The 24792-nt window shown below is 34.2% G+C and overlaps 1 protein-coding gene across 3 annotated transcripts in view; it reads right to left on the bottom strand.

Annotated features, from left to right (window-relative positions):
• Positions 1–218: 218 nt before the first annotated feature.
• Positions 219–24792, bottom strand: part of LHFPL6 (LHFPL tetraspan subfamily member 6) — a 297453-nt gene continuing 272879 nt past the window's right edge. For all 3 annotated transcript variants that reach the window (XM_074217223.1, XM_074217225.1, XM_074217224.1), the window contains exon 4: positions 219–3229. In XM_074217223.1, coding sequence (XP_074073324.1) covers positions 3111–3229 — 119 coding nt within the window. In that variant the 3' untranslated portion in view covers positions 219–3110. The remainder of the gene's footprint in view (positions 3230–24792) is intronic.

Raw genomic sequence — 24792 nt, 5'->3', positions numbered from 1 at the left:
AAGTATAAGACTTTTTATTAGCAATGTAAATTGCAATTAAGTTTTGAATGTCCTGTTTATCATTTAGACTATGAATAATAGATTGAGACCATAAAAGCAATTTTTAAAAAAATACTATGGCTACAAATAGGGAGGAATGCTAAATGAGTCTGATTAATTATAAAAAATTTCATTTTCTTTGGTTCATTCCAACAACCTAACCAGCTGCAATCTTTGTCATCACAATGCTTTGTAATCTGGGCTCTGTCAATATAGTTTGCTAGCTACACATCTCAGCTTGATGATATCTCAAAAGTGGAGATGCAGAGAACTGGGAAGCCTGTCACCTGGCCAAAATGTGATTATGTAGCTGTCAACCTGAGTCTATAACTGATGCCTCAGGGAGCTAGGATCTGACTGAAACTTTCCTAGTAGTTTAATTTGAACCCAGGGGTACCATGCATATCTCTTGAAGGCCCTCATAACTAATCATTCAGTCACCAAGTCCTGTCAATTCTACCTCCACAATATCTCTATTATCTGCTTTCTCCTTTTCATTCCCACTGACACCAGTCTATTCAAGCCCTCAGTATTTTAACTTAGCAGTAGTCTCATAACTAGTCCCTTCCTTTCCATTGGTTTTTCATCCTTCAATCTGTTTTACACACAGCTGATCAGATCACTCTCTTCAGAACATGTCCCAGCTTGAAAGACTTAAGTGCCTTTCTATTGCCTAAACCATAAGCCTAAAGTCCTTAAGCTAGCATTTAGAGCTCTCCATACTTTAGATTCAACATATTTTCCAGTTCTCTTTCTCTAGTTTCACATGTGTAACTTAATCTTTGGACAAACTGGGTTTTTTTGTGTTTGTTGGTTTGGGATTTTTTTGCCATCAGTCAAACCAATTGGAAAGGTCAAGGATATGGAAGTGAGAGGTATGTCAAGTTTATTCTCAGCATTACACAAGTATAGTCTGGATTTTAGGTTACCAGGGTTCATAATGAGGAGACAGATAAAGAGGTCAAGCTTAATAAAAGATGTGTTTAGTTTGTTACACTCAATGATTTCATGAGAATGTTATGAATTTTAAACACAATCATAAGTCAACTTGTCCATTTGCCCCAACCTTCCATATTAGTTGCAGAAATTTTTATAGTTGCTGCCTTAAATCATTCACTGCCTTAGTATTGATGGATCATTACATTTGTTCACATACCTCTCAGGGATCTGCATTTTTTAAAAAATGTTTTTTTGATATCTTTTAACACTACAGCTACCAATATGCTACAAATTTCTGTGCTTTCCTTATCACCTAGCCCATGGTAAGCATTGAATGAATATTTATTGAATTGAAAAATTAATTATTTATCCCACAAATAATGCTTCAGTTTCTAAATGTTCAAAGTCCTAGGCAAAAAGACAAGTGATAATATCCTCTGTCACATAGTCTGGAAAAGAGGAATTACCTTCCAGTCACTGTAGCAAAGAAAACCAAGTTAGATAAGAGTCCTGGACTTTGGTAAATAGCAATTCCAAGCTAACGGAGCAGGTAGGAATGGAAATGAAAATAAGAGCCAGGTTGAAATGACAGAGCATCTGAAATGAAAGCAGAAAAAAGCAGCAGGAGATCGGGGACAGGACAGAAACAAGAAATCAGAAGGGAGTAGAGTGCTTGAAACTTGGGTGGTCGTGCCCCCCCACCCCCACATGCACACATTGCCCAGGGACAACGTACTCCCCTCTCCGCTCTCCACAGCTTCCCTTTGATGCAGAACTAGAGCACACAGCTCATGTCTCTCTTTGCATCTTAAAGGTATTCCCTGGGCCCCAGGAATTCAACACAAGGGAGGAATTGTTCTCTCATCTTGATCTGAGCAAATTTTGCTAAGACCTGGGTAGCAGATAATTGCACTGGGTAGGCCGCTACAACTCTGGGTTGTCAGTATAAAAGGATGTGAATGTTAGTGTGAGACCCAGAGGCCACTTAAAGGAAGACAGACTTCAGAGGGATTATTCATTTGAAAGGCCATTATGGGGCGGGGGGGAATAAAAGAAGCAAATCAGCTTGTCCAATTATCACTCTACAAACCATTTAAATATTGATCAAAGAGAAATTTATTCACAGAGTTTTTAAAATACAAACATAAAATAGCACTTTTTTTTACAAAAAAATGAATATTGAAACATATGAGGATACAACACAGTATGACAATCATGAAACAAAGCAAATGTTTTCTCCTTAAACTTATTATCACTAGCAAAGTGAGTTAATCCTTCCACTGGACAGAGGGCTGTCCCTTGATGTCATAAGTTTCAGCAGCAGGAGCTGCACATATAGAATGTAAAATATGGCATTCATAGAAGAATGCTGAAATTACAGAAGTTTAATTTTAAAAGTTTGAATAAACAGTGATTACATGTTGAGGGAGTTTATGCAAGATACACAAAATACTGATTAAAGTGGCTTATTGGTCCATTTATTAGGATTAATGTATGATTTATAATGGTATAACACTGAACTTTAAATGATTAAAAAAGAGAAGTAATGCATTGTCTAAATCTCCATTTAAATCTGTGCCATTTTTGCATGTGTATACACAGGTATATCAATATGTATTTACCTGTGTATATGTATATGTGTGTATATATGAATGTGTGTGCTTTCAGGAGTGCCAAACCTAAAGGGAATTTTCGGAGATTACCCTGCCTTCCTAAACAATATTGTGTCCACTGGTCATTTAATATACTGTCTTGCTTAGTTTTAAGTGTCATAACTAAAGAAAATTTCCTGCATGTACAGATGTATTATTATAGAACAGAACAGTTAATCTCAGGAGTAGGGGGATCATCTTATTCCCTATAATGTCTTTAGACTTTGGTCCATCATTTATGTCCCCCCCCCTTTCCATATCATCCATTCTTCTTACAAATTCCCTTTTTCCCTCCCAACCCCCCACCTCACCCTGTATCAGATGATATCCTTGAGATCATCCAGTCTCATGTTTAATATAAGCTTTGTGTTAGATAAGAGCCATCAATTCATCATTACAAGGTTGCTTGGTGCTTGATTCTTCAGTCTTTCTGACCACATTCCTTCCCACCTGGGTCTCCTTGCACCAGTCTTGGCACCATCAGTATGGGTACTGCTTTTGTTTCTTGCCAGAGAAGCAGGCAAGCCAAGTGCAGAGCAACATGGCTGTGGCTGCTCCCCCACCAGTGCAGTAGTAAGCCCAGCCAATTTCACACTTACCTATGAATGAACAAGGAACAAAAAAAAAAAAAAACCAGACACATCAATCCATTTATCTCAAACTCAAAATCCATAGATATTCATCAAAAAATTTACTCATGTCTTTAGTTTTTAGATCATAGTCATTTCTGGAAATAGTCCTGATCTGCCTCTTTTAACAAATGAAAACAGTTAAGCAAGATGAAGACTTTAAATAATGGATATTGCAAACTAACTGGTAGTGCTTAGACTATCAGAAGAGGAAGAGATGTTTTATTATTTGTTCTCTAGGACCACACCTATTTTACAATTAGCAGAGCTCACATTCTTTTCAGAATTCTGTTCATCTTTGTCATTATAAATATTGTATTTATTTGGGGGGGGGTTGTTCCTATTTACTCTGCATCAGCTCATCAAAATCTTCTGTGTTTCTCTAAATTCCTTTCTTGTTGCACAATAATAATCCATTATAATAATATTCCATAGTTTATTCAACTCTATCCAAATAAGTGGATTATCACTTTGTTTCCAGTACTTTGAAACCATTAAAGAGTGCTACTATCAATACATGGCATTTGTCTTTAACTTTTTGGGGGCATCTGAACTCTAGTGGGATGGATCATCAGGGGTTTTTTAAGAGGTACAAAATGATTGAAATACCAGGCTGGAATATAATGACACTGTACCTTTCAGGAAAAAGAAAAAGTAGCACATATACTAGAATGTGCTTTTCTAGCTTTATTCTTCTGACATTTGCTAACACTCATCTAGAAAGCACTTTCTGGGCAACTTTAATGGGTCTTCTTTAATGGCCAATTAATCAGAAATAATTCACTAACCAACTGCCATGGAAGGGTCTATGGCTGCCAAGCAGTTCAATTTGATGTCTTTGTTCTGGCATATGGATTTTGCAAAGGATATCAGGGAGAGAAAGCTGGAGTTCTCTTATGATCACCCAAGGTAGTGTGAGATTATATAGAAGAATGGCTCTGTATATTTGCTCTGGGAGGATCCTTATCATCACATTTTTTCTAAAGGGACATAAAACTTAACCCTCTTTCATCATACTTATTTAGATCACCCCCTGAAAAAATACAGAACAACTGCAGAGTCTCAACTCTGATACCATTCCTTTTTTTAATTGATATTTTATTGTATCCACTTGCATATTTATAAGTTAAACATTTTTCTACCACCAATCCTTCCCACCCCCTTCCTCTCAATCAAGAACAGTCTGGTAAAAGTTATACTTGTACATTTGTGTTTAACATAATTACATATTAATCATATTACGTATGAAGAATTCGGACTAAGGGAAAAAAGAAAAGCATGGGATAGGAAGGAAAAACATAAGAGAAGTTTTTTTAAAAAGTGAACATAACATCTATTCAGATTCTGTGGGTTTTTTGTGTTATTCCCAGATCTGATCTCTGAAGTGCTGAGAGGAATTGCATCCAACATAGTTTATCAATTCACACTACTGTTGTTAATATGTACAATGTTCTCTTGGTTCTGCTCCTTTCGCTCACAATCAGTTCATATAATTCTTCCCATTTTTCTCTCGTAGTTTCTTAGAGAACTATAATACTCCATAACATTCATATACCATAAATTGCTCAGTCACTTCCTGATTGATGGGTAAATTTTCTAATCTCTATTTCTTTGCCAGTAGAAAAAGAACTGCTATAAATTTTTGAATATGTGGGACTTTTCCCATTTTATGATTTCTTTGGCTATAGGTCTAATATTGTTATTAGTAGGTCAAAGGATATGATCATTTTTATCGATCTTTGAATATAATAGTTCCAAATTGCTCTCTAGAATGCTTAGATTAGTTCACAACTACACCAACAGTGCATTAATGTCCCAATCTTCCCACAACCTCTCCAATACTGATCATTTTTCCTTTTTGTCTTCTTAGCTAATCTGATAAGTATGAGATGATACCTCATAGTTGTTTTAACTGCCAATTCTCTAATCAATAATGATTTGGAGCATTTTTTCATATGACTATTATATATAACTTTAATTTCTCTATCTGAAAACTGCCTGTTCATATCCATTGACCATTTATCCATTGGGGAATGACTTGTAACCTTATAAATTTTATTTGATTCTCTATATTTTAGCAATGAGATCTTCATCAAAACCACTAGCTGTGAAAATTGTTTCCCAGCTTTCTGTTTACTTTTTACTCTCGGCTGCATCGGTTTCATTACTACAAAAACTCTTTACTTTAATATGGCCAATATTAGCCATTTTGCAATTTATAATATACTCTATTTTTTGTTTGGTCATAAATTTTTCCTCTTTCCATAGATCCGTCAGATAGAGCATTTCTTGATCTCTTAATTGGTCTATGGTATGTTCCCTTTTTGTCCAAATCCTGTACCCACATTGACTTTATCTTGGTATAGGGTGTGAGATGTGGGTCTATGCCTATTTTTTTGTCATACTATTTTCCAGTTTTCCCTATTTTAACACTATTTTGTCAAATAGTGAGTTCTAATCCCAAAAGCTAATGTCTTTGGGTTTTTCAAATAGTACATTACTGTAATCATTTACTACCATTTATTTTGTACCTATCCTAATCCACTAGTTCATTACTCTGTTTCTTAACTAGTACCAGGCAGTTTGGAGGACTGCCACTTTAATAGCATAATTATAGATCTGGTACAGCGAGGTTACTTCCTTTGCATTTTTTCCATTAATTTCCTTGATAGCCTTGATCTTTTGTTGCTCCAGATGAATTTTGTTACCTTTTTTCCTAGATATGCCACTCTGATGCCATTCTTTGAGAAAAAAGGATCTGGTTCAAAGATGTTGTACATACCTTTTGTGGGGGCAAGGAAATGGCATTAAGTGACTTACCCAAGGCCACACAGCTAGGTAATTATTGTGTCTAAGGATGGATTTGAACTCAGGTCCTCCTGACTCCAGAGCCAGTGCTCTATCCACTGTGCCACCTAGCTGCCCCTGCATACACTTTTATGATATTAAGGGGTAAGAAGAATAAGGAGGAGTGGGAAAGATAAAATAATTTTTTTCCCTTTAAAACTTCAGGACATGCGACATCTAGGTTGCACAGTAGATAGAGCACTGGTCCTGGAGTTAGGAGGACCTGAATTCAAATTCTACCTCCGATGCTTAAGACCTAGCTGTGTGACCTTGGGCAAGTCACTTAATCCCATTGCCTTGCAAAAATTAAAAAAACCTAAAATAACCTTTAGGATATAAGAGGAGAGGTCCATTAGTATATTGAAGAGAGCACTGTAATTTATTAGAAATCAGAAATCACACATTTCCTTCTCTGAGCAATAATTCTCCTTGGGCAAAACATCTGTCCTTGATTAATCAAAAGACAATCACTTCATAAGCCAAATTATCATATATGTATATGTATATGATAACAAGTGTCTAATTGTATCCTCTTCACTCAAAGTAGGGATTCCAAAAGAAAAGTAACCCTTGACTCAGAGTGAGCCATTGTGGATTCAAGGATCTTTTCCATAGGATATATAAATGTTGAATGTAGAAATAGAAACTTGGGAGGAGGGACCAAGGAAAAAGGGAAGAAATTTTGGTTCTTCTCTATATTTCCTCTTATCTCTTCATCCTGCCACCATGTTGGTGGCTCTTCCTCTCTTCTAGTCTTCCTTTTGCTAACCACTAACCAATAATTATAAATACTAATATATTCTGTCTTTTGTTAATAGATCTTGCATCACACACCTAGTTGGAACTATTTCTCCTAGCTTGGGCTCTTTGTTTATAAGTTTCAGATCCATGTACAACTAAGTTTTATTGATTCCTTGATCATCATGGTAAATTCTGAGTTAAAAAATTCTTACTTCAATTGAGGCAATAATTTTTAAGCACTTGAACAGTGTCCCACATATAGTAGGTATTTGATAAGTGCTTCTTCCCCACACCATAATCATTTTCAAAAGGCAACTATAGATTTAGTAGAGATCTAAGAAGTCATACAAGACTATCTCATTGAAAACTCTTTAGAGATAAGGACATTTAATCTTAGGGAAAGGAAATGATTGACTCCAGCTTAGACAGGGTATAAACATCAGGAGCAGGATTGGGTATGTTGTCCTCTTGGTCCAAAATAAAGTACTTCCCCTGCCTAAAAAAATTAATAAATACCTTTCTACTGTGAATTAAGAACCTATAAACTTCATGTCATGAATGGGAGATAATTTGGTTCATATATTAAGAAGTCTATTAAGAAGCAGAAAAAAGAAGCCATAGCTTGGCAAAGATAAGTGAGTTGAATATAGTCACTGTAAGTCCAAAGCAGAAGGATTGGAATTCATAAACAATGATCCCTTGTCACTGTAGGCCATGACAAAAATATTTTTAAAACCAATGAATCATCTTTCAAAAGAGGGGGAAAAAATCTATTTCTTCACTAAGCACTATAGTCTGCAATTTTTTAATCCCGAGTATATTCTTAAAGCCTTTATAACCCTATGTATACATTCTATTTAACATTAAAACAATAATAGATACCAAGGTATCTCATCTCCTCAGTGTAAATGCAGGGTCTTTCATTATTACTAATGGACATCATACACATTTTTCAAGAGCACTAGAATCCCCTTCATAGTACAGAATTTGCTGACAACCCTGAGATACTGCTACCTTATGTCATGGGAATGACCTCCATTTTGAATTATTCTCCATTGAATCTCTCTCAGTTGTTTCAATGATTTAAATAAATCCAGGAGGGGAAGACAAATAGGCAATGAATAGACTGTTTAGCATCTTCCAAAAAAGTCAGCAAAATATGTCAGAGGTGTGATCAGCTTGAGGCTCATAATAAAAAAACACAAATCAGGGCTAATTTAATAATACTGTATTGACCTAATCTTTAGTTTCATGACCTAAAGTAGAAAGGCATACTATATATAACATTCCTAATTAAGTATTAAATATTTTAACATGAAATAGCATATCATTTTGGGTTAGTATATGTCAGTCAAATCAGACAAGTGGATTCAAAAGGTGGATAAATAATCATATTGAAGATGAAATATAGTAAATTGAATAAAGTGGGAAATTAGAGTGCTTTCTTCAGCATGGGAAGGAAATCTGAAGACAGAAAACTAATCTAAATGTCCTCTTAGGAGACAGGGAGTTCTTGGACTACAAGTCCTTCCAGAGTCGAATTTACAAAGCCCAGCAACAGTTCCCAGACCGGATATTCAAACCGCAAGAGTTTAACGATACCCACCACTCTTGGAAAAAATTCAGAAGTCAGAACAAAGTACTCAGGTCGGCTAATGGAATTTTTTTTTTAATTTTTGTTTGTTTTTTTGCAAAGCAATGGAGTTAAGTGACTTGTCTAGGGCCACACAGCTAGGAAATTAGTATCTGAGGCCACATTTGAACTCAGGTCCTCCTGACTCCAGGGTGAGTGCTCTATTCACTCCACGTAAAACCTGTTGTACTAACAATTTTTGCTGGTAATGTTCAATATTGCTATTTATCATGACAGTTACAATAATTTTTATTTATGTACCTTCTTTATGACCAATGAAATCTACAGTTAATTTATGGAACCAATAGTTAGCTAGTCCAAAATTGAAAAGTGGACTTTTCCTTTTAGAATATCAAGAGAATACAAGAAGAAAAATGTAGACTTATTCTGTGAGCTAATGTTACTGACACTATAATAATGCATATGTCCCTGTACATAATTATGATTAATATTAACAAGCAAGGTCTATCACGATCTTGTTGGACTACTTAATATGTAGTGTCATTAAAAAAAAGAAGAAATAACTTTCCTTCCCCCTTTGAATGTGAACATCTTCATCTACAAAGTCAGTTACAAATGATACAATTCTTAAAAAGATGCTCTTGATGCCACCTAAAGACAAGGAAGTTCTTTATTAAAGTTTAATTTTGGAGACTGGCTTTATATTAGGCTGCTCACTAATATCAATTCAATTCAGTTATTTTTATTAAGTGCCCACTATGTGTTAAAACACTAGGGATACAAAGAGGTAAAAGAAAGTCCCTGATCTCAAGAAACTTATAATCTAATGGGGGAGACAATATGCAAACAAATATATGAAAAGTGAACTATATATCGGAAAAATAAGAAATAATTAAGAGGGAAGGAAGCAAGTGACATAAGATATAATTATTCAATGTTACAAAGTCATAGGCATAGGAAAATTCTGCAAGAAATGAGGAAAGAAACAAGGAAACATTTATGTGAACTGATGAATAAAATAAGCAAAGTTAGAATAATTTATTCTATAACATCAATATTATAAAAATGAATAATTTTGAAGATTTTCATAATCCAAAAAATGAAACAAGCAAACCAAAAGGACAATTTATTCAATAACAACACTGCAAAAAACCCCAGAACAACCCAAACAGCTTTAAAAGCTGTAAGAATGACCATCCATGATTAGACCAGAGGACTAATTAAGAAAAATACTATCAATTTATTTTATATATACATGTGTATGTATGTATGAATGTATATGTACAGTTATATGAATATTTTATTTTTTTCCAATTATATACAATAGTAGTTTCTACATATCATTTTTTGGTAAGGTTTTGAATTTTACACATTTTCTCCTACCCTCCCTTTCCTTCTCCTTCCTCACCCCCCCCCCATAGAGGGCAGTCTTTATATTGTTTCCATGCTAGAGATTGATCAAAATTGAAAATTCAGAGAAAAATCATATCCTTGAGGAAAAAATTCAATATGAGATAACAAAATTATGTAGTACACAAGATAACTTTTTTAAAAATTGAAGGAAATAATTTTTGGTCTTCGTTTAAACTCTGCAATTCTTTCTCTGTTTACAGATGGTGTTCTCCATAGCAGATACCCCAAAATTGTGCCTGATTATTGCACTGATGGAGTGAGCAAGTCCATTAAGGTTGATCATCACCCCATTTTAAAAATATTCCAAACTATTCTTAGAGTATACAATGTTCTTCTCCTCTCTCTCAATAACAGTTCATGCAAATCCCTTCAGGCTTCTCTGAATTCCTATCCCTCCTGGTTTCTAATTGAACAATAGTGTTCCATAACATTCATATACCACAATTTGTCCAGCCATTCCTCAATTGATGGACATTCACTTGATTACCAATTCTTTGCCACCACAAAGCTGCTAAATTATTTTTGCACAAGTGATGTTTTTACCCTTTTTCATGATCTCTTCAGGGTATAGAACCTGTTGGATCAAAGGGTATGCAGTTTTATTGCCCTTTGGGCATAATTACAAATTGTTCTCCAGAAAGGCTGGATCAGTTCACAGCTCCACCAACAATGTATTAGTGTTCCATATCCCTTCCAACACTGATCATTGTCCTTTCCGGTCATATTGGCCAATCTGAGAGGTATGAGGTGGTATCTCAGAGATGCCTTAATTTGGATTTCTCTAATCAGTAATGATTTAAAGTAATGTTTCATAAGACTATGGATAGCTTTAATTTCTTCATCTGCAAATTGCCTTTGCATATCCTTTGACCATTTGTCCATTGAGGAATGGCTTTTTTTAATATAAATTTGACTAGTTCTCTATATATTTTAGAAATGAATCCTTTGTCAGAAATACTAGTTGTAAAAATTGTTGCCAATTTACTACATTTCTTTTGATCTTAGTTACAATGGTTTTGTTTGTGCAAAAGCTTTTCAATTTAATGTAATAAAAATTATCCAGTTTGTTTTTAATGATGTTCTCTATTTCTTCCTTGGTCATAAACTGTGCCCCCTTCCATAGATCTGACAGGTAAACTATTCTTTGATCTCCTAGTTTGCTTATAATATTGTTTTATGTCTAAATCCTGTATCCATTTTGATCTTATCTTTCTAAAGGGTATGAGATGTTGGTCTAATCCAGATTTCTACCACACTAACTTCCAATTTTTCCGACAGTTTTTATCTAAGAGAGAGTTCCTATCCCAGAAGCTGGCCTCTTTGGGTACATTCTATCCATTTCCTGAAACAGTGTGGATAGACCCTGGTACAGAGTCAGCCATATTTTTAGGATATGGTCAATAAGAGAATTTGTTTTACTTTACTATGTATAGTTGTTATATGAGAGATTTGTTTCTTTTCTGTTTTCAATAATGTGGAGAGGTTTGAGGAAGATTTCTGATCACTATAAACTAAAATTTAATTTAAAAATATTTCCAAACTATTCATTTGAAGAATAAATCCTCATGTTTTAAACTAATTTTAAAATATTCTAGATAAAGTTAGATTTAGATTTCTAATAATAGGCATACTGAGATGCTACCTCCTGATAAGTCAGAGAGCAATGGTATCAAACTCAAATAGAAATAAAGGTCTTTAAACTCTATATAAAGATCTCTGTACACTGAAAATTGACTTACCAAACTATTTCTTATTAAAACATTTTTATTAAGCATATTTGTTATTAAAACATAACATTAAAATCAGATGGGAACTATACTTTAATCTGGTTGATTAGGTCTGCACTTGAGAGTACTATGAATCATTTCTTAGTAGAGTATCATTCCTAACCATTGATGGATATGGCTTTTTCATTCATCTTTTTGATAGATATATTATATGATAATAGAATCACAGATTTAAAGTTGGAAGACGTCTTTGAGAGGCATTACATAATAAGATGGATATTCAGTTGTAGAATTAGTCTCTTTGCCTTAAAATCAATGTATCACTTTTCAAACTCAGTCAGGAAAGCACAAAATAATTTAATGAGGAAACAAATTCAATTCATACAAGAGGGTTTGTTTCTTGTTATTATGGGGAAGAAAGTTCACATTACAAAAATGTGTGATAAATCAAAATATCTACTTTGAAAACAACTGGGGAATAGCTTCTTTCTTCTTTATTTATTTTCAGCCATATGTCCATGTATATTTTTAAGTTAAAAAATTTCCTTCTAGCCTCCCTTCCCACTCCCCTGTAAACACATTTACAGATTAGTTATTTTTGGTATGAAGAATTAGGATTAAGGGAATGAGATACATAAAAGATAATTTTTATAAAGTGTTCATCTGATTCTGAAGGATTGTGATTCTGTGTGTGTGTGTGTGTGTGTGTGTGTGTGTGTGTGTGTGTGTGTGTTTTGTTTTGCTTCCTTTGGATGGGGATAGCATAGTCCATAGCCGATTTAATACAGTTGTCATAGTTCTTTGAACTGCTGAGAGGGGCTGCTTCTATCAAGTCTGTTCATCTCGCAATGTTGTTGTTAACGTGTATATTGTTCCCTTGGTTTGGGGAATATTTTCTAAGGATGAAAAGCAGTACTATATCACTAACTTGGAATTAAGTATTTTGAATGCTTCTTCCATACAAAGGATTGATTTATAGAAGATTAGAACTGGTGAAGTGGGAAATAAGAGTTCCTCACTTTCATTTCACAGAATGGGAAGAAAACATTTTCTGAATACTTGGACTGGTAGAAAACCAGTGGCATTAAGACTGAAATAACACAAAGATATCTGAGTAGCAATAGAACAAAACAGAACCGGGAAATTCAGTCATTTTTTTTTTTCATTTTGGCCATATCATCCTATCTTCTCAGGGAAATATGTGCCAGTCTTTATAAATTACAGTGATATAAAGAGAAAGGATTTTGATCAAGAGGTTAGGTTTTTCTGCCATCTTTTCAAGAAATTAGAGAAGTAAATCTATTTAAACCCTTCCCTTTTGCTCTTTGTAATGCTCCATCAAACAGGCCTCCAAGCTTGGTTGGCAAATTGCTGCTTTCAACATTGGGAAAAACTACATTTGACAGATAAAATAAAGGTTACTGGCACCAAAAGACATTACATGGTGGAGCAAACAGTGCTTGTCTGCCAAGTCCATGGAAAAAAGACATTATGTGGCTGTATTTCAGAGCTGCTCCAAACCATGGCCTTTTGCAGGGAGAGATTAGAATGATATGGAGGCTGTTGGATATTATCAAAGGAATGAGAGGACATAAAGTGTGCTTTTGGAGTTAGCCTATAGTCAAATCAAAGTATCAGATATTACTCTAAATAATATCATTGAAATTTCATTTGCTTCATTAAAAAAAACTGAATCAGAATTTGAAATCTCAGAATGAAAATAATAGCTTATTTTTCCATCTCTCTTGATTTTCAGTCATTTTCAAAAGGTTCTTTGCCTTGATATGGGTATGTTTCATTTAGGTGGGAAATTAGATTTTAATGGACATTAAAGTTGATTTCACATAGACATTTGTGAAGATGTACTCTCCAGAAAGTCAGACACATTAATTTACAAATAGTGAAGGAAGGATGGAGGTAGGAGAAGTGTACTCAAGGAAAAGAAAATCATTTGAACCAGGAAGGAAAAAAACCTTAGAAAAAATAGATTTTCTTCTTGAATAAACCTTTACATCACTATTTGCATCTAGACATCTGATTTGCATATACATTAATAAAAGGAACAAAAAAGACTCTGTCAATAACACCAATCACTTTTGTTCTTATGTAAAGCTATCAGAGACAGAAAAGCCTCTAACAGAAAAGAAATAGGGATCAAAACCTTCAATCTAAAGAATGTAAGTTTCCATTCAGTTCTCTGTTAAAAAGGAAAAGTCAAGAAACTGGCCTCTAGGGCTAGTAAAGAAAAAAAGGAAAGGGAAAAGTAAAACAAAGGAGGAGAAAACACTGACTAAGCCAGTCTGATGCCAAACTCCAGGTTTGTTTTCTCCTTGCTGTTACTGCTGTTGGGAAATGTTTCTTTTTGTTTATTTGTTTGGGTTTTTTTTTTACTTTTTTGTTTGTTTGTTTTTGCAAATGAGCTTGTACTTTAAATTGGTGCTGGCTTTAAGCTATCACATCCTTTTGCTTGGCAGTATGATTAAGAGATTGCTGACTGAGGCAGTTTATGGGCTCTTTCAACTCTTATTGTGGCAACTTTTTCATGGCTAAAATTTCTTAAGGAATAGAAAGAGAAGCAATGAATTTGCTTATATTGATTCCCAATTTTTCAGAGTTGACAGATCTTTTCAACAAATATAGTTAAAACTATTGAAATCACATATATCATATCTTCATTTTTTATCATCTTTCTTAATGTGGAAAGAGACTATGGATATAGAGCTTAAAAAGTTAGATTGAAGTTCCGCCACTGATATGTACTAAGCATGTGACAATAGCTAAGTTCTTTAATTTTCTCAGTGCTCTGGGCAACTTTCTAAATTTTGAAGTTAAAAGGTGTTGATCTTTCCTTCCCTGGGAGTCCCTGATACCAGATAGATGATCAGTCCAAGTTCTAACTTTTGGGGGACTCTGGAAAAGAAAGAATCAAGCAGGAGATGGGAAATAAGTCAAAAGGAGAAGGCAGAGAAAATTTTCTAATGATGGTGTGGTGAAAGATTGATATATGGGTAGGGGTAAACATATATGTTTATACACATATGAATATGTATCTATATGTTTTATTTTTAAAATGCCTATTCATTTTACTCTGGGTGGTATTTCCTAGTTAATATAGATCCTGATTCTCCTGTGATTTCCTCTTCTCAAGCCTCCAATTCTATTCTCTCTTCATTTTCAGAAATAAATTTTGCTACTATACTGTTAAAATTGAGGTATTAATCTTGGTATCATCCTTGATACCTCACTTTCCCTTATCCCACATAACAAATCAGTTGTCAGTCTTATCAATTCTATTTCCAGAACATCTCTCCTATCTATCCCATTTTCTCTACTCACATGGCTACCCCAAAATTTTAGATATTCATCACCTCTTGCCTGAACTACCAAATAGCCTTTTTTTTAAAAAAAAAAATTATTTTTGTAAGGCAATGGGTTTAAGTGACTTGCCCAAGATCACACTGACAAGTGCCTGATACTGTATTTGAACTCAGGTCCTCCTGACTCCAGGGCTGGTACTCTATCCACTCTACCAAATAGCCTTTTAATTGACCTCTTTACTTCAAGTTTCATCTATTTAATTCATCTTCCAACCATCTGTCAAAGTGGTTTTCTACAGCATATATCTGATCATTTTCATTACCCTGTTCAATAGGGTAAAATATACCTTCCTTTGGTATTTAAATTAATAGTAATAATAATAATAGTCAACCTTTATTTAGCATTTGTTGTTTACCAAGTACTGTGTTAAGTTCTTTATAATCATGACCTCATTGGGTACTCACAACAACTCTAGGAGGTTGATGCTTTGATTTACTCCAATTTTACAGATAGGAAACCTGAAGCAAGGAGAAGTTAAATGACTTGTCCAGAGTCCATTACAAGTTGGATGTAGACTCAGGTCTTCCTGATTGGATACACAAATCTGGATACAACTCAGCTTTTCAGATTTGTGATATTTTACTCCCTTTCATATACTCCTTAACACAACTAAATTGTCCTTTTCTTTCTCAAATATGACACAGCACCTCATATTTCTATGTCTTTTCACAGGCACTTGCCCCCCTTCCCAATCCACTTCTCTACTTCTTAAAATCTCTAGGTTCTTTTAGAAACTCAGTTCAGTTGCTAATTCCTATATTAGGATTTTCCTAATCCCACCTGCCAGTTGTTAATTAATGCCTTTCCCTTTAAGTTGTCTTGTGAAACACACAATATATTTGTACATATTTATACATGTTTATATTTCACAACTACAATATAAATTTTGTGAGGGCAGGAATTGTGCCACCTCTGTCTTCATATCCCCAGTGCCAAGGATAGTGACTTAACCATACTAATTAATTAATTATGAATTAATTAATTGATTGATTGAATGAACTCCATGAATTTTTTTCTCTAATTATCTACTTCCTTCACTATCAGTGCTCCTCCATCCCTGAGTTTCAGAGAAAATGATGTTCCTTCTTCTTGTAAAAGCTTTTTGCTTTTCTTTCTTGTAGCTATAATAGCTCCTGGGAGAGCAGGTTTTGTGCTCAGGTATTGTCTTCTTAGAGGACATTGTCTTCACATCTAGAGAATTTAGATATTGCTGATCTACGCAAATATGCACACATCTGTGTATATAGGAATTACTTTTATATATAAATATGTTTATTATTATTTTCAAGGACAAAGCTAAAAAGCAGGAGAAAAGTTAAGAAAATTCTATAAAAGTTGAAGACTTTGAGAACTAAATTTTTAGGATACATTCCAATATTTCCCCATACTATATAATTATTTAAAATTGATCTGTTAGGAATTATTAATATTGGCATATTTTTGTACCAGTTGGTAAGGGGAGATAAATGGGTTGATAAAGCATTGTTACCAAATCACTAAACGTGATGGTGGCAACATTTATTTTATTATCAGTATCCATGGAGAGGAAATATTCCAGGTTGTTAATTGAAACTAGAGAAGGATGAAAGCATGCCAGATCATTGAGGTGAAATTGCAAAATACTCTCAAGAACTCCAAACTTCTCCCTGACAGAGGGTTATCAAGTTTTTCATCTGAAGACCAATATGAAGCTTTGATTTGTTTATACATTACTTCTGCTGGTGTAATAATTGCATTGCTATACTTTATCTTTCCTGAATTAGTGGATATGGACTTTGTTTCCAGTTTGACATAAAAACTTTCTTTTGTGATATCTTTGGGGTATATGGTCAGTAGTAGGTTCTTTGATGAAAAGATTTGTACAATTTCATGATTTTTCTCATATTTTTTGTTTGTTTTTTGCAAGACACTGGGGTTAAGTGACTTTTTTAAGGTCACACAGCTAGGAAATTATTTAGTGTCTGAGATCAAATTTGAACTCAGGTACTCCTGACTCCAAGGCTGGTGCTTTATCCACTGCACCACCTAGGTGCCCCCCTCACACAATTTCAAATTGTTTTAGAGAAGTTTTAGACAAAGTTATAGATCTACCAAGAATTGCCAATCTTCCTGCAGTCCTTTCAAGAATATAGATTTCTATTTTCCCTATATTTGTCAATAAAATGGCTATATGATAAAATCTCAGAATCATTTTAATTTATATTTTTTATTCGTGATTTGAATGACAATTTCATTGTCATTGATATTTTGTAATTCTCCTTTTGAACTATATGTATATATACTTTAACCACTAATCTACCTAGGAATGACATTTTGGTTTTATATACTGGTATCAAGTTCATGTATATCTTGAAAATACACTGATATATTTTGTGCAAAGATTTTTTTTTCTTATTGGCAGTTTACCATCTTTTCATAGCTGCACTGACTTTTTTGTGCTAAAACTGTTTAATTTTATGTATTTGTAATCAGTTTTCTCTGTTTTGATCATCTCTATTTTTATTGGATAGTAATTCTCTGATAAATAAAAAAATAAAATTAAAGGATGAGAGAGGAATGTATTGGTAAAGGAGGAAAGGAAAAGAGAATGGGGCAAATATCTCACATAGAAGAGGACAAACAAAAATTTTTATAGTGGATAGGAATATGAGGGAGGTGATGGGATATGAGTGAAACTTACTCTTATCAGAACTGGCTCAAAGAGGGGAAAAATATACACACTCAATTGGGTATAGAAATCTATCTTATCTTTCAAGAAAGTAGTAGGGGAAAGGGATAAGAGAATCAAGGGGGTAATAGAAGGGATAACAGATTGGGGGAGTGGGGGAGTGGGGGAGTGGGCAGCCAGAAAAAAACTTGAAAGGGTAAAAAGGAGAGAGAAAATAAAACAAATGTGGGGATAGGATGGAGGGAAATTAACAATAGTTACTGTGAAAAAAATTTGAAGCAAGTTTCTCTGATAAAGGTCTCATTATTCAAACACATAAATAGAGCCATACTCCATTTGATAAATGATCAAAAAGATATGAGCAGCTTTCAGATGAAGTGATTAAAGCTATCTATAGTCATATAAAAATGCACTAATTCAAAATTGATTAGAGAAATGCAAATTAAAACAATTTTTGAGGTACTGCCTCAAATAACAAATAACAAATAACAAAATAACAAATGTTGGAGGGGATGTGGGAAATGAAACATTAATGCCCTGTTAGAGGAGTTGTGAACTGATGCCAACCATTCTGTATAACAATTTATAACTACACCCAAAAAGCTATAAACCCATGTATGTCCTTTGACAATATCACTACGAGTTCTATATCCCAAAGAGATTTAAAAAGAAAGTAAAGGACTTACATGTACATCTAAGTCTTTTTTCTGGTGGTGCATAATTGGAAATTAATACTATGTTGTACCAATTTGTTGCCAGAAAAATCAGATATTAGCACATTGTCTGGTGTTGCTGGAGCACGGTGACACCGTGCTGATATAAGAGGGAACAATATTCAAAAGGCCAAGGACTTACACAGCATCCAGACATCACCAGAAATCCTGTTTCATCAAAGGATAAAATGGTTCTGGGACAAGGCAGTGAGAAGGATGTCTTTACACAACACTCCCTTAACTATGTTAAACATAACATTCAAGTCACGTCATTATATATTTGATGTTATGGCACTCTTTGAATATGAAGAAAAACAACTAAGTGACTGAACAAAGTGTCATATGTGATTATGAGGGAATACTATTCTGCTATAAGAAATTATGAGCAGGATGCTCTCAGAAAAACATGGGATGATTTATATGACCTGATGCAAAGTGAAATGAACTGTGTACAAAGTAACAGCAATATTGTAAAATGAGCAACTATAAATGGCTTATATAATTTCACCAATATAATAATCTAGGACAGCACAAATCCAGGATTTGTAATGCTGAAAATGCTATCTATCTCTAGAGAAAGAATAGATGGTGTCTGAGTACAAATTGAACCATACTTTTTTAAACTTTATTTTTGTTTCTTTTTTGTCTATCTTTTCTTTCTATTATGACTACAAATGACTATATAATGACCATTATGGAAATGTTTTGCATGACTTCACATATACAACTTAAGTTGAATTGGTTGCTTTCTCATTGGGAAGGATTGGAGAGAATTTGGAGCTCAAAGTTTTAAAAATGAATGTTAAAATTGTTTTTACATAAAACTAGGGGAAAATAAAATGCTAAATAGAAAAAAAATTCTCTCCTAGCTATAGTTGATAAAAGTACATCCTTAAATGATATGATCTATTTTATCTAGTTAGTATATTCATTTGGAACTTATTTTACTACATAGCATAAGACATAGGGAGAAGATTGTAGTTTCATTGATATAGAGAAATCTTGGGTGAAAAAAATTCCTTCTTCTTATGTAGGTAATCATCTTCTCTACTGCTTAGTCTTATAGAGCTGTCTAGAGCTCTGATGAAATAAGTGACTTGCTCAGGATCAAGTGTGTGTGTGGGCAGAACTTAAACCCAGGTTTCTGTATTCTAGGTCATCACTCTGTCTGTGATACCACATTGCCTCTCATGTCTATAATCTGCTGGTCTTATTTTCTGTGAAAATAAATATCAGTTTTTCCAACAGTTCTTTTCAAATAAGGAGAGAGGTCTTAACCCAGTGGTTCATATTCTTAAGGTTGCTGAACACCTGATTCCTGTTCTTGGTAATTTATGGGTCTTGTTTATCTATTATATTTTACTCCCTGATCTACTTTTCCAGTTTTTGGAGGTGACAGTATCTAATGATTTTAATGGTCACTTCTTTGTAATAAGGTTGGTAATACTTCCTTTATTCCTACTTTTTTCATTATTTCCTTGAAAATTCTAGATTGAATTGGAAACTGAGGGGTTGTTCTTCAAATGGGAATTGTCTGAACAAGTCATGTTATGATTATGATGGAATACTATTATGCTGCAAGCAATGATAAGGAGGATTGTTTCAGTAGCCTTCCAATTGATCACCTTGCCTCTAGACACCTCACACTAATCCAACTAAACCCAACTAATCCAACTAAACCCAACCACCAAAGTAACTTTCCTAAAATGTATGTCTTGATCATGTCATCTCTAATATAGTAAAATTCAGTGATGACCTCTGAACTCTAGGATAAGATATAAAATCTTCTATTCAGCATTTAAAATTCTACAGCCTGTCCCCTTTTACTTTTCTCCAGTCTTTTTATTTGTGACTTTCCTCTGTGTACACTATGATTAAACCTATTTGCTATTACACCTTTCATCCTATTTTATGACTTTTCAGTGGCTGTTCCCCATCCTTGGACTGTTCTCCCTCTCAGCTCTGCCTCTTAGCTTCCCTGGCTTTCTTCAAGACTCAACTCCAATCTCATTTTGTGCAGATGGTCTTAACAGATTCCCCTGTGCTATAATGCCCCTCCCTCTTCTGTATATATCTTACTCACAGAGTTACTTAAACTGTGTCTCCCCCATTAGAATGTGAACTCCTTGAGACCAGGGATTGTGTCTGTCTTTTTTTTTTTTTGTATAGCCAATGCTTAGCATGAGGCTTGGGATGTAGAAGGCACTTAATAAATTCTTGATATTAATTGATTGGACAAGGCAGAAGTCCAATATATTGAATCACCATTCTTATCTTCTCATGTGAAGACATCAGTGTATCTAAGCATTGCTAGAGGGTAAGGAATTGTTTTCATTGTGACAGATGGAGACTAAATTATGGAATATTCAATATTCAATAGTAAGGTACAGAGGAGAAATAAATGCCAACTTAAACTAATGGCCATATATAAATCTCCTTTTATGTACCATATAGACAAAGACAAAAAGACAAAAACAAAAACTCAAGAAGCTTCTCTTATTTTCTGAGGACACATGTTCATAATTAGTATATAGATAAGGTGCAAGGAAGCAAAGAAAGAAGGAAAAGATATGCACACAAGATATTACAAATAAGTCAATGAATTTGAGCTTATTTTCATGCTCCTGAAATCTTTGAAGAATCCTTATATTCACCAGCCATCATGATTTTTTTTAAAAATGCCATTCCATGGAATAGCAGGTGCTTCTAAATAATCTTACAATATAATAATGTTACATTTATATAAAACAAACATGGCATCTGGTTATAATTCTTTGCATAGTTGACTTTAATCTAGACTTTTAGTGGAAGTTTTACTACAACTAATTTCACTCTGGAGATGATTGTTTTGCTATATTGGATTTAAATATTAAGTGATTAGCAGGGAGTTTCCTTCATGTTCAGACTGAGAACTGTGAATAATGAACACAATATGTGAGTGTCACAAAGATGTTCAAAGGGTTTTTGATGCAATGGGAACAGATAAAGACTTTGTTTTGTGAATATAGCCATCTGCAGAACCAAGAACTACTTGAAACTTTTAAGAATTAATAGTTGGGGCGGCTAGGTGGAGCAGTGGATAAAGCTCTGGCCTTGGAGTCAGGAGTACCTGGGTTCAAATCTGATCTCAGACACTTAGTAATTGCCTAGCTGTGTGGCCTTGGGCAAGCCACTTAACCCCATTTGCCTTGCAAAAAAAAAAACAAACCTAAAAAAAATAAATAAAAATAAAAGAATTAATAGTTGGTCTTGGGCAGAGTTTTAAAGAACTAATGCCATCTGTTGTTGATTCCTAGTTTGGTCTCTGCCTCCCAGTAATTTCCTAGTAATCCAATCTGAAGTGGTGCTTCCATATATCCTCACAACATTTTTTCCTGCCCAACCAAGTCATAGTTTTGATCATCAGAGAGCAAATGCCTGGATAACGTTTGTAAAGATTTTCATTTTGCTTCTGCTTTCTCTACCAAGGAGAATAAGCATTGCACTGAAAAATAGAACAAAAATGGTTACCAAATTGCTGACAAGTTATAAAAAAGGACCTAGTTGCACTTAATGAATCTAAACCACATGGTCCAGATGAACTATCTCCTTGAGAATCTACAGCTCTAAGATATATGATTGCTGAGCCATTTTCAGCAATATTTGAAAGATGATCGAAAATGAGAAGGGTAATGATGAATGACTTTTTTTTAAAAAGGAAGAGAATAAATTTACCTAGAAATTATAGGCTAATAACCTTGACTATATTCCTAGGAAACTCCAGAATGAATAATTTTGGAGATGGTCAATGAACACTTAGAAAAGGGAAGCAATGATTACAAAGCACCAGTATGGCTTCTTTAAGAAAAAAAAAACACATGAAATATTAAGGGATGCCATGTGGAGAAGGGATTTGGCTGCATCCCATAAGTTTTAGTATTTTGACTCATTACTATCAATTATATAGGATCTCTACAGTCTATATAGAAACAGAAATCACCAAGTTCAAATGGCTTAGAATCAGAAGAGATTATGATGATCCTCTAGTTGGTAGCAAAGGGGTACAGTCCAAACAGTGCTGACCTGGAGTCAGAATGACTTATCTTAGTGAGTTAAAATCTAGATTCAGATACTTATTAGCTGGGTGACCCTAAGAAAGTCACTTAACCCTTTTTGCCTTAGTTTCCTCTACTATAAAATGAACTAGAGAAGAAAATGGAAAATCAATCCAACATATTTCCCAAGTAAACTACAAATGAGGTCACCAAGATTCAAACATGACTGAAAATGACTGAACATTAACAGTCAAAATTTGAATTGGGGTCCCTGAGGTGTCAGAGCATATTCCCAAGGCCTAACTCCAGAGTATGTGATCAAGAAGACAGAGAGTGTGGATAGATTGCATTGTACCTTCTTTGTATTAGCCAATTATGCTTACACAACCATGCCTACTCTTCAACCATTATAGCCTCCTATATTACATCTTCCTCCCATAGCTATACAAGCTCCCAATCATCTTCCTCAGTGAGGCATCAGCTTTTCAGGCAATAATAATTAAGCTTCATTGGAAGCATTTTCTCAAGTGCCAAAAATGGTATCTTCCCCCAAGCTCCCAGAATCCTTATCAGGAAAAAAAATTACTAATCATGGTATATAATAAAAAGAAATTAGAGGAAATTTTATTTTAGTCCTAGAGACAGGAAGTGGCCAACTTAATGTCACAGGCTATTTACCAGACCCTGGATTAAAATATAGGTATACAGATTATAGATCCAATTCTTTTTACTGAACTAGTTTTTTTCTGTTTCAGTAGTCTTACTCTTCATGAGTCCATTTAGGGTTTTCTTGGAAAAGATACTGGAGTGATTTGTCACTTTTTTCCAGTTCATTTTACATATAAGGAAATTGAGGAAAACAGAGAAAAGTGACTTGTCCATCATCACACAGCATATAATTTTCTGAGGCCATTTATTTGACCTCAGGAAGATGAATCTTTCTGATTTCAAACCAGGCTCTATCCACTATACCACCTAGCCACCCTGTACCAGGGCAACTAATTTAGAGCTAAATAATTAATTCTGCTTTGGAGAAACCCAAGCAGATGGGGTAAATTTTTTTTTCCCTCTGAAGAATTACAAGATTGTATTAGGAATAGACTCCAAGAAATCAGACTTCCTCCCTTTTTGGAGACACAATTAACACAACATTGAGCAAATTTAGGATGATGCTGAGACCATTACTCAACTCTGTTTAAGCAAAATGTTTCTAGTTAACATCCCCCCCAACACTTAATCAAAAGTCATATACCTAGCATCCTCAGCTATCAATGTCACAGAAAGAATGAATAAGAAAGAACTACTTTCTCCTGTTTTACATTTCAACAGCACTCTAAGTTTTATAGTACATATATTTTATGATTATACACAATTGATTTACATAATATCATTTAAGCTTCCCATTTTACAGATGAGCAAGTTAAACTCTCTGAGGATAAATGCTTTGCCTAGAGGTAGTTAACAAGTCTCGGCATTCAAATACATATTAAACTCTTTCCATACTTCATTTTCAATATTTTCCATGGTATGATAGACCTCTGGGTTGCTAAAACCGATCTTTGTAATCTTTACTAGTAAAATCTAAGCTACTTGAAGGGCAGGTACTGTCTTACTGTTGTATATGTCTCTCCATTGCCTGGAACAAAGAAAAATGGAGACTAGACCTGATTCTATTGATATAAAGAATTCCCTGATTAAGAAACTTTCCTTTTCCCAATACAATTCAGTAACTTCCTTGTAACTTAAAGTTTTAGAGAATTTCCTGGAGCAAAGATTTACATAAGGTTGCACAATCAATAAAGGTCAGTTCCAGGATTTGAGCCCACTCCCCTCTGATTTGGAGGGTAGCTCTCTAGAAACAAAAGCTACATGGCTCCTCTTAGCAATATCTGACTTAGTGTTTACTCATTAAACATAATAGGCATTTAATATATTCTAGTTGATTAATTGCCTTATCAATGCCACAAAGATTACAATAAAGTTCAAATTTTGTAAACAAAGAAGAGCCTCTCAGATTCCCACTCTGAGCCTATTTATGCTTTTAAAAAATTCAGAAAGATTTGTTACTAGTTTGCTGCCCAATTCACTTCAAATTAGAACCAGTAAATTAGAAGACATAATGACAAAAAAAAGTGATTTCTGATATTTCAGGAAATGAAAAAAATGGGAGATATAAACTCAAAAGGCACAACTGTCTTGAGTTATTTAGGGAAGGGGTAAAATGCTCTCTATATTTCCATGATTCTTGAGGTCTGTAACAAGATACAAATAAAGAGTACTCACAATAAGGACTCCAAGTAATTCAGAAAAGCTTATTTTTGGTTCTCCATATTTGGTTTAGAAAAAGGGAAATGTATCATCCAAAGAAAGAACTGATAAATAGAAGTATGTATAGAATCATTTTACTTATATATGTGA

The sequence above is a fragment of the Macrotis lagotis genome, chromosome 1 (assembly GCF_037893015.1).
Source record: "Macrotis lagotis isolate mMagLag1 chromosome 1, bilby.v1.9.chrom.fasta, whole genome shotgun sequence".
Lineage (NCBI taxonomy): Eukaryota > Metazoa > Chordata > Mammalia > Peramelemorphia > Peramelidae > Macrotis > Macrotis lagotis.
This window is presented reverse-complemented; position numbering and strand designations above follow the sequence as displayed.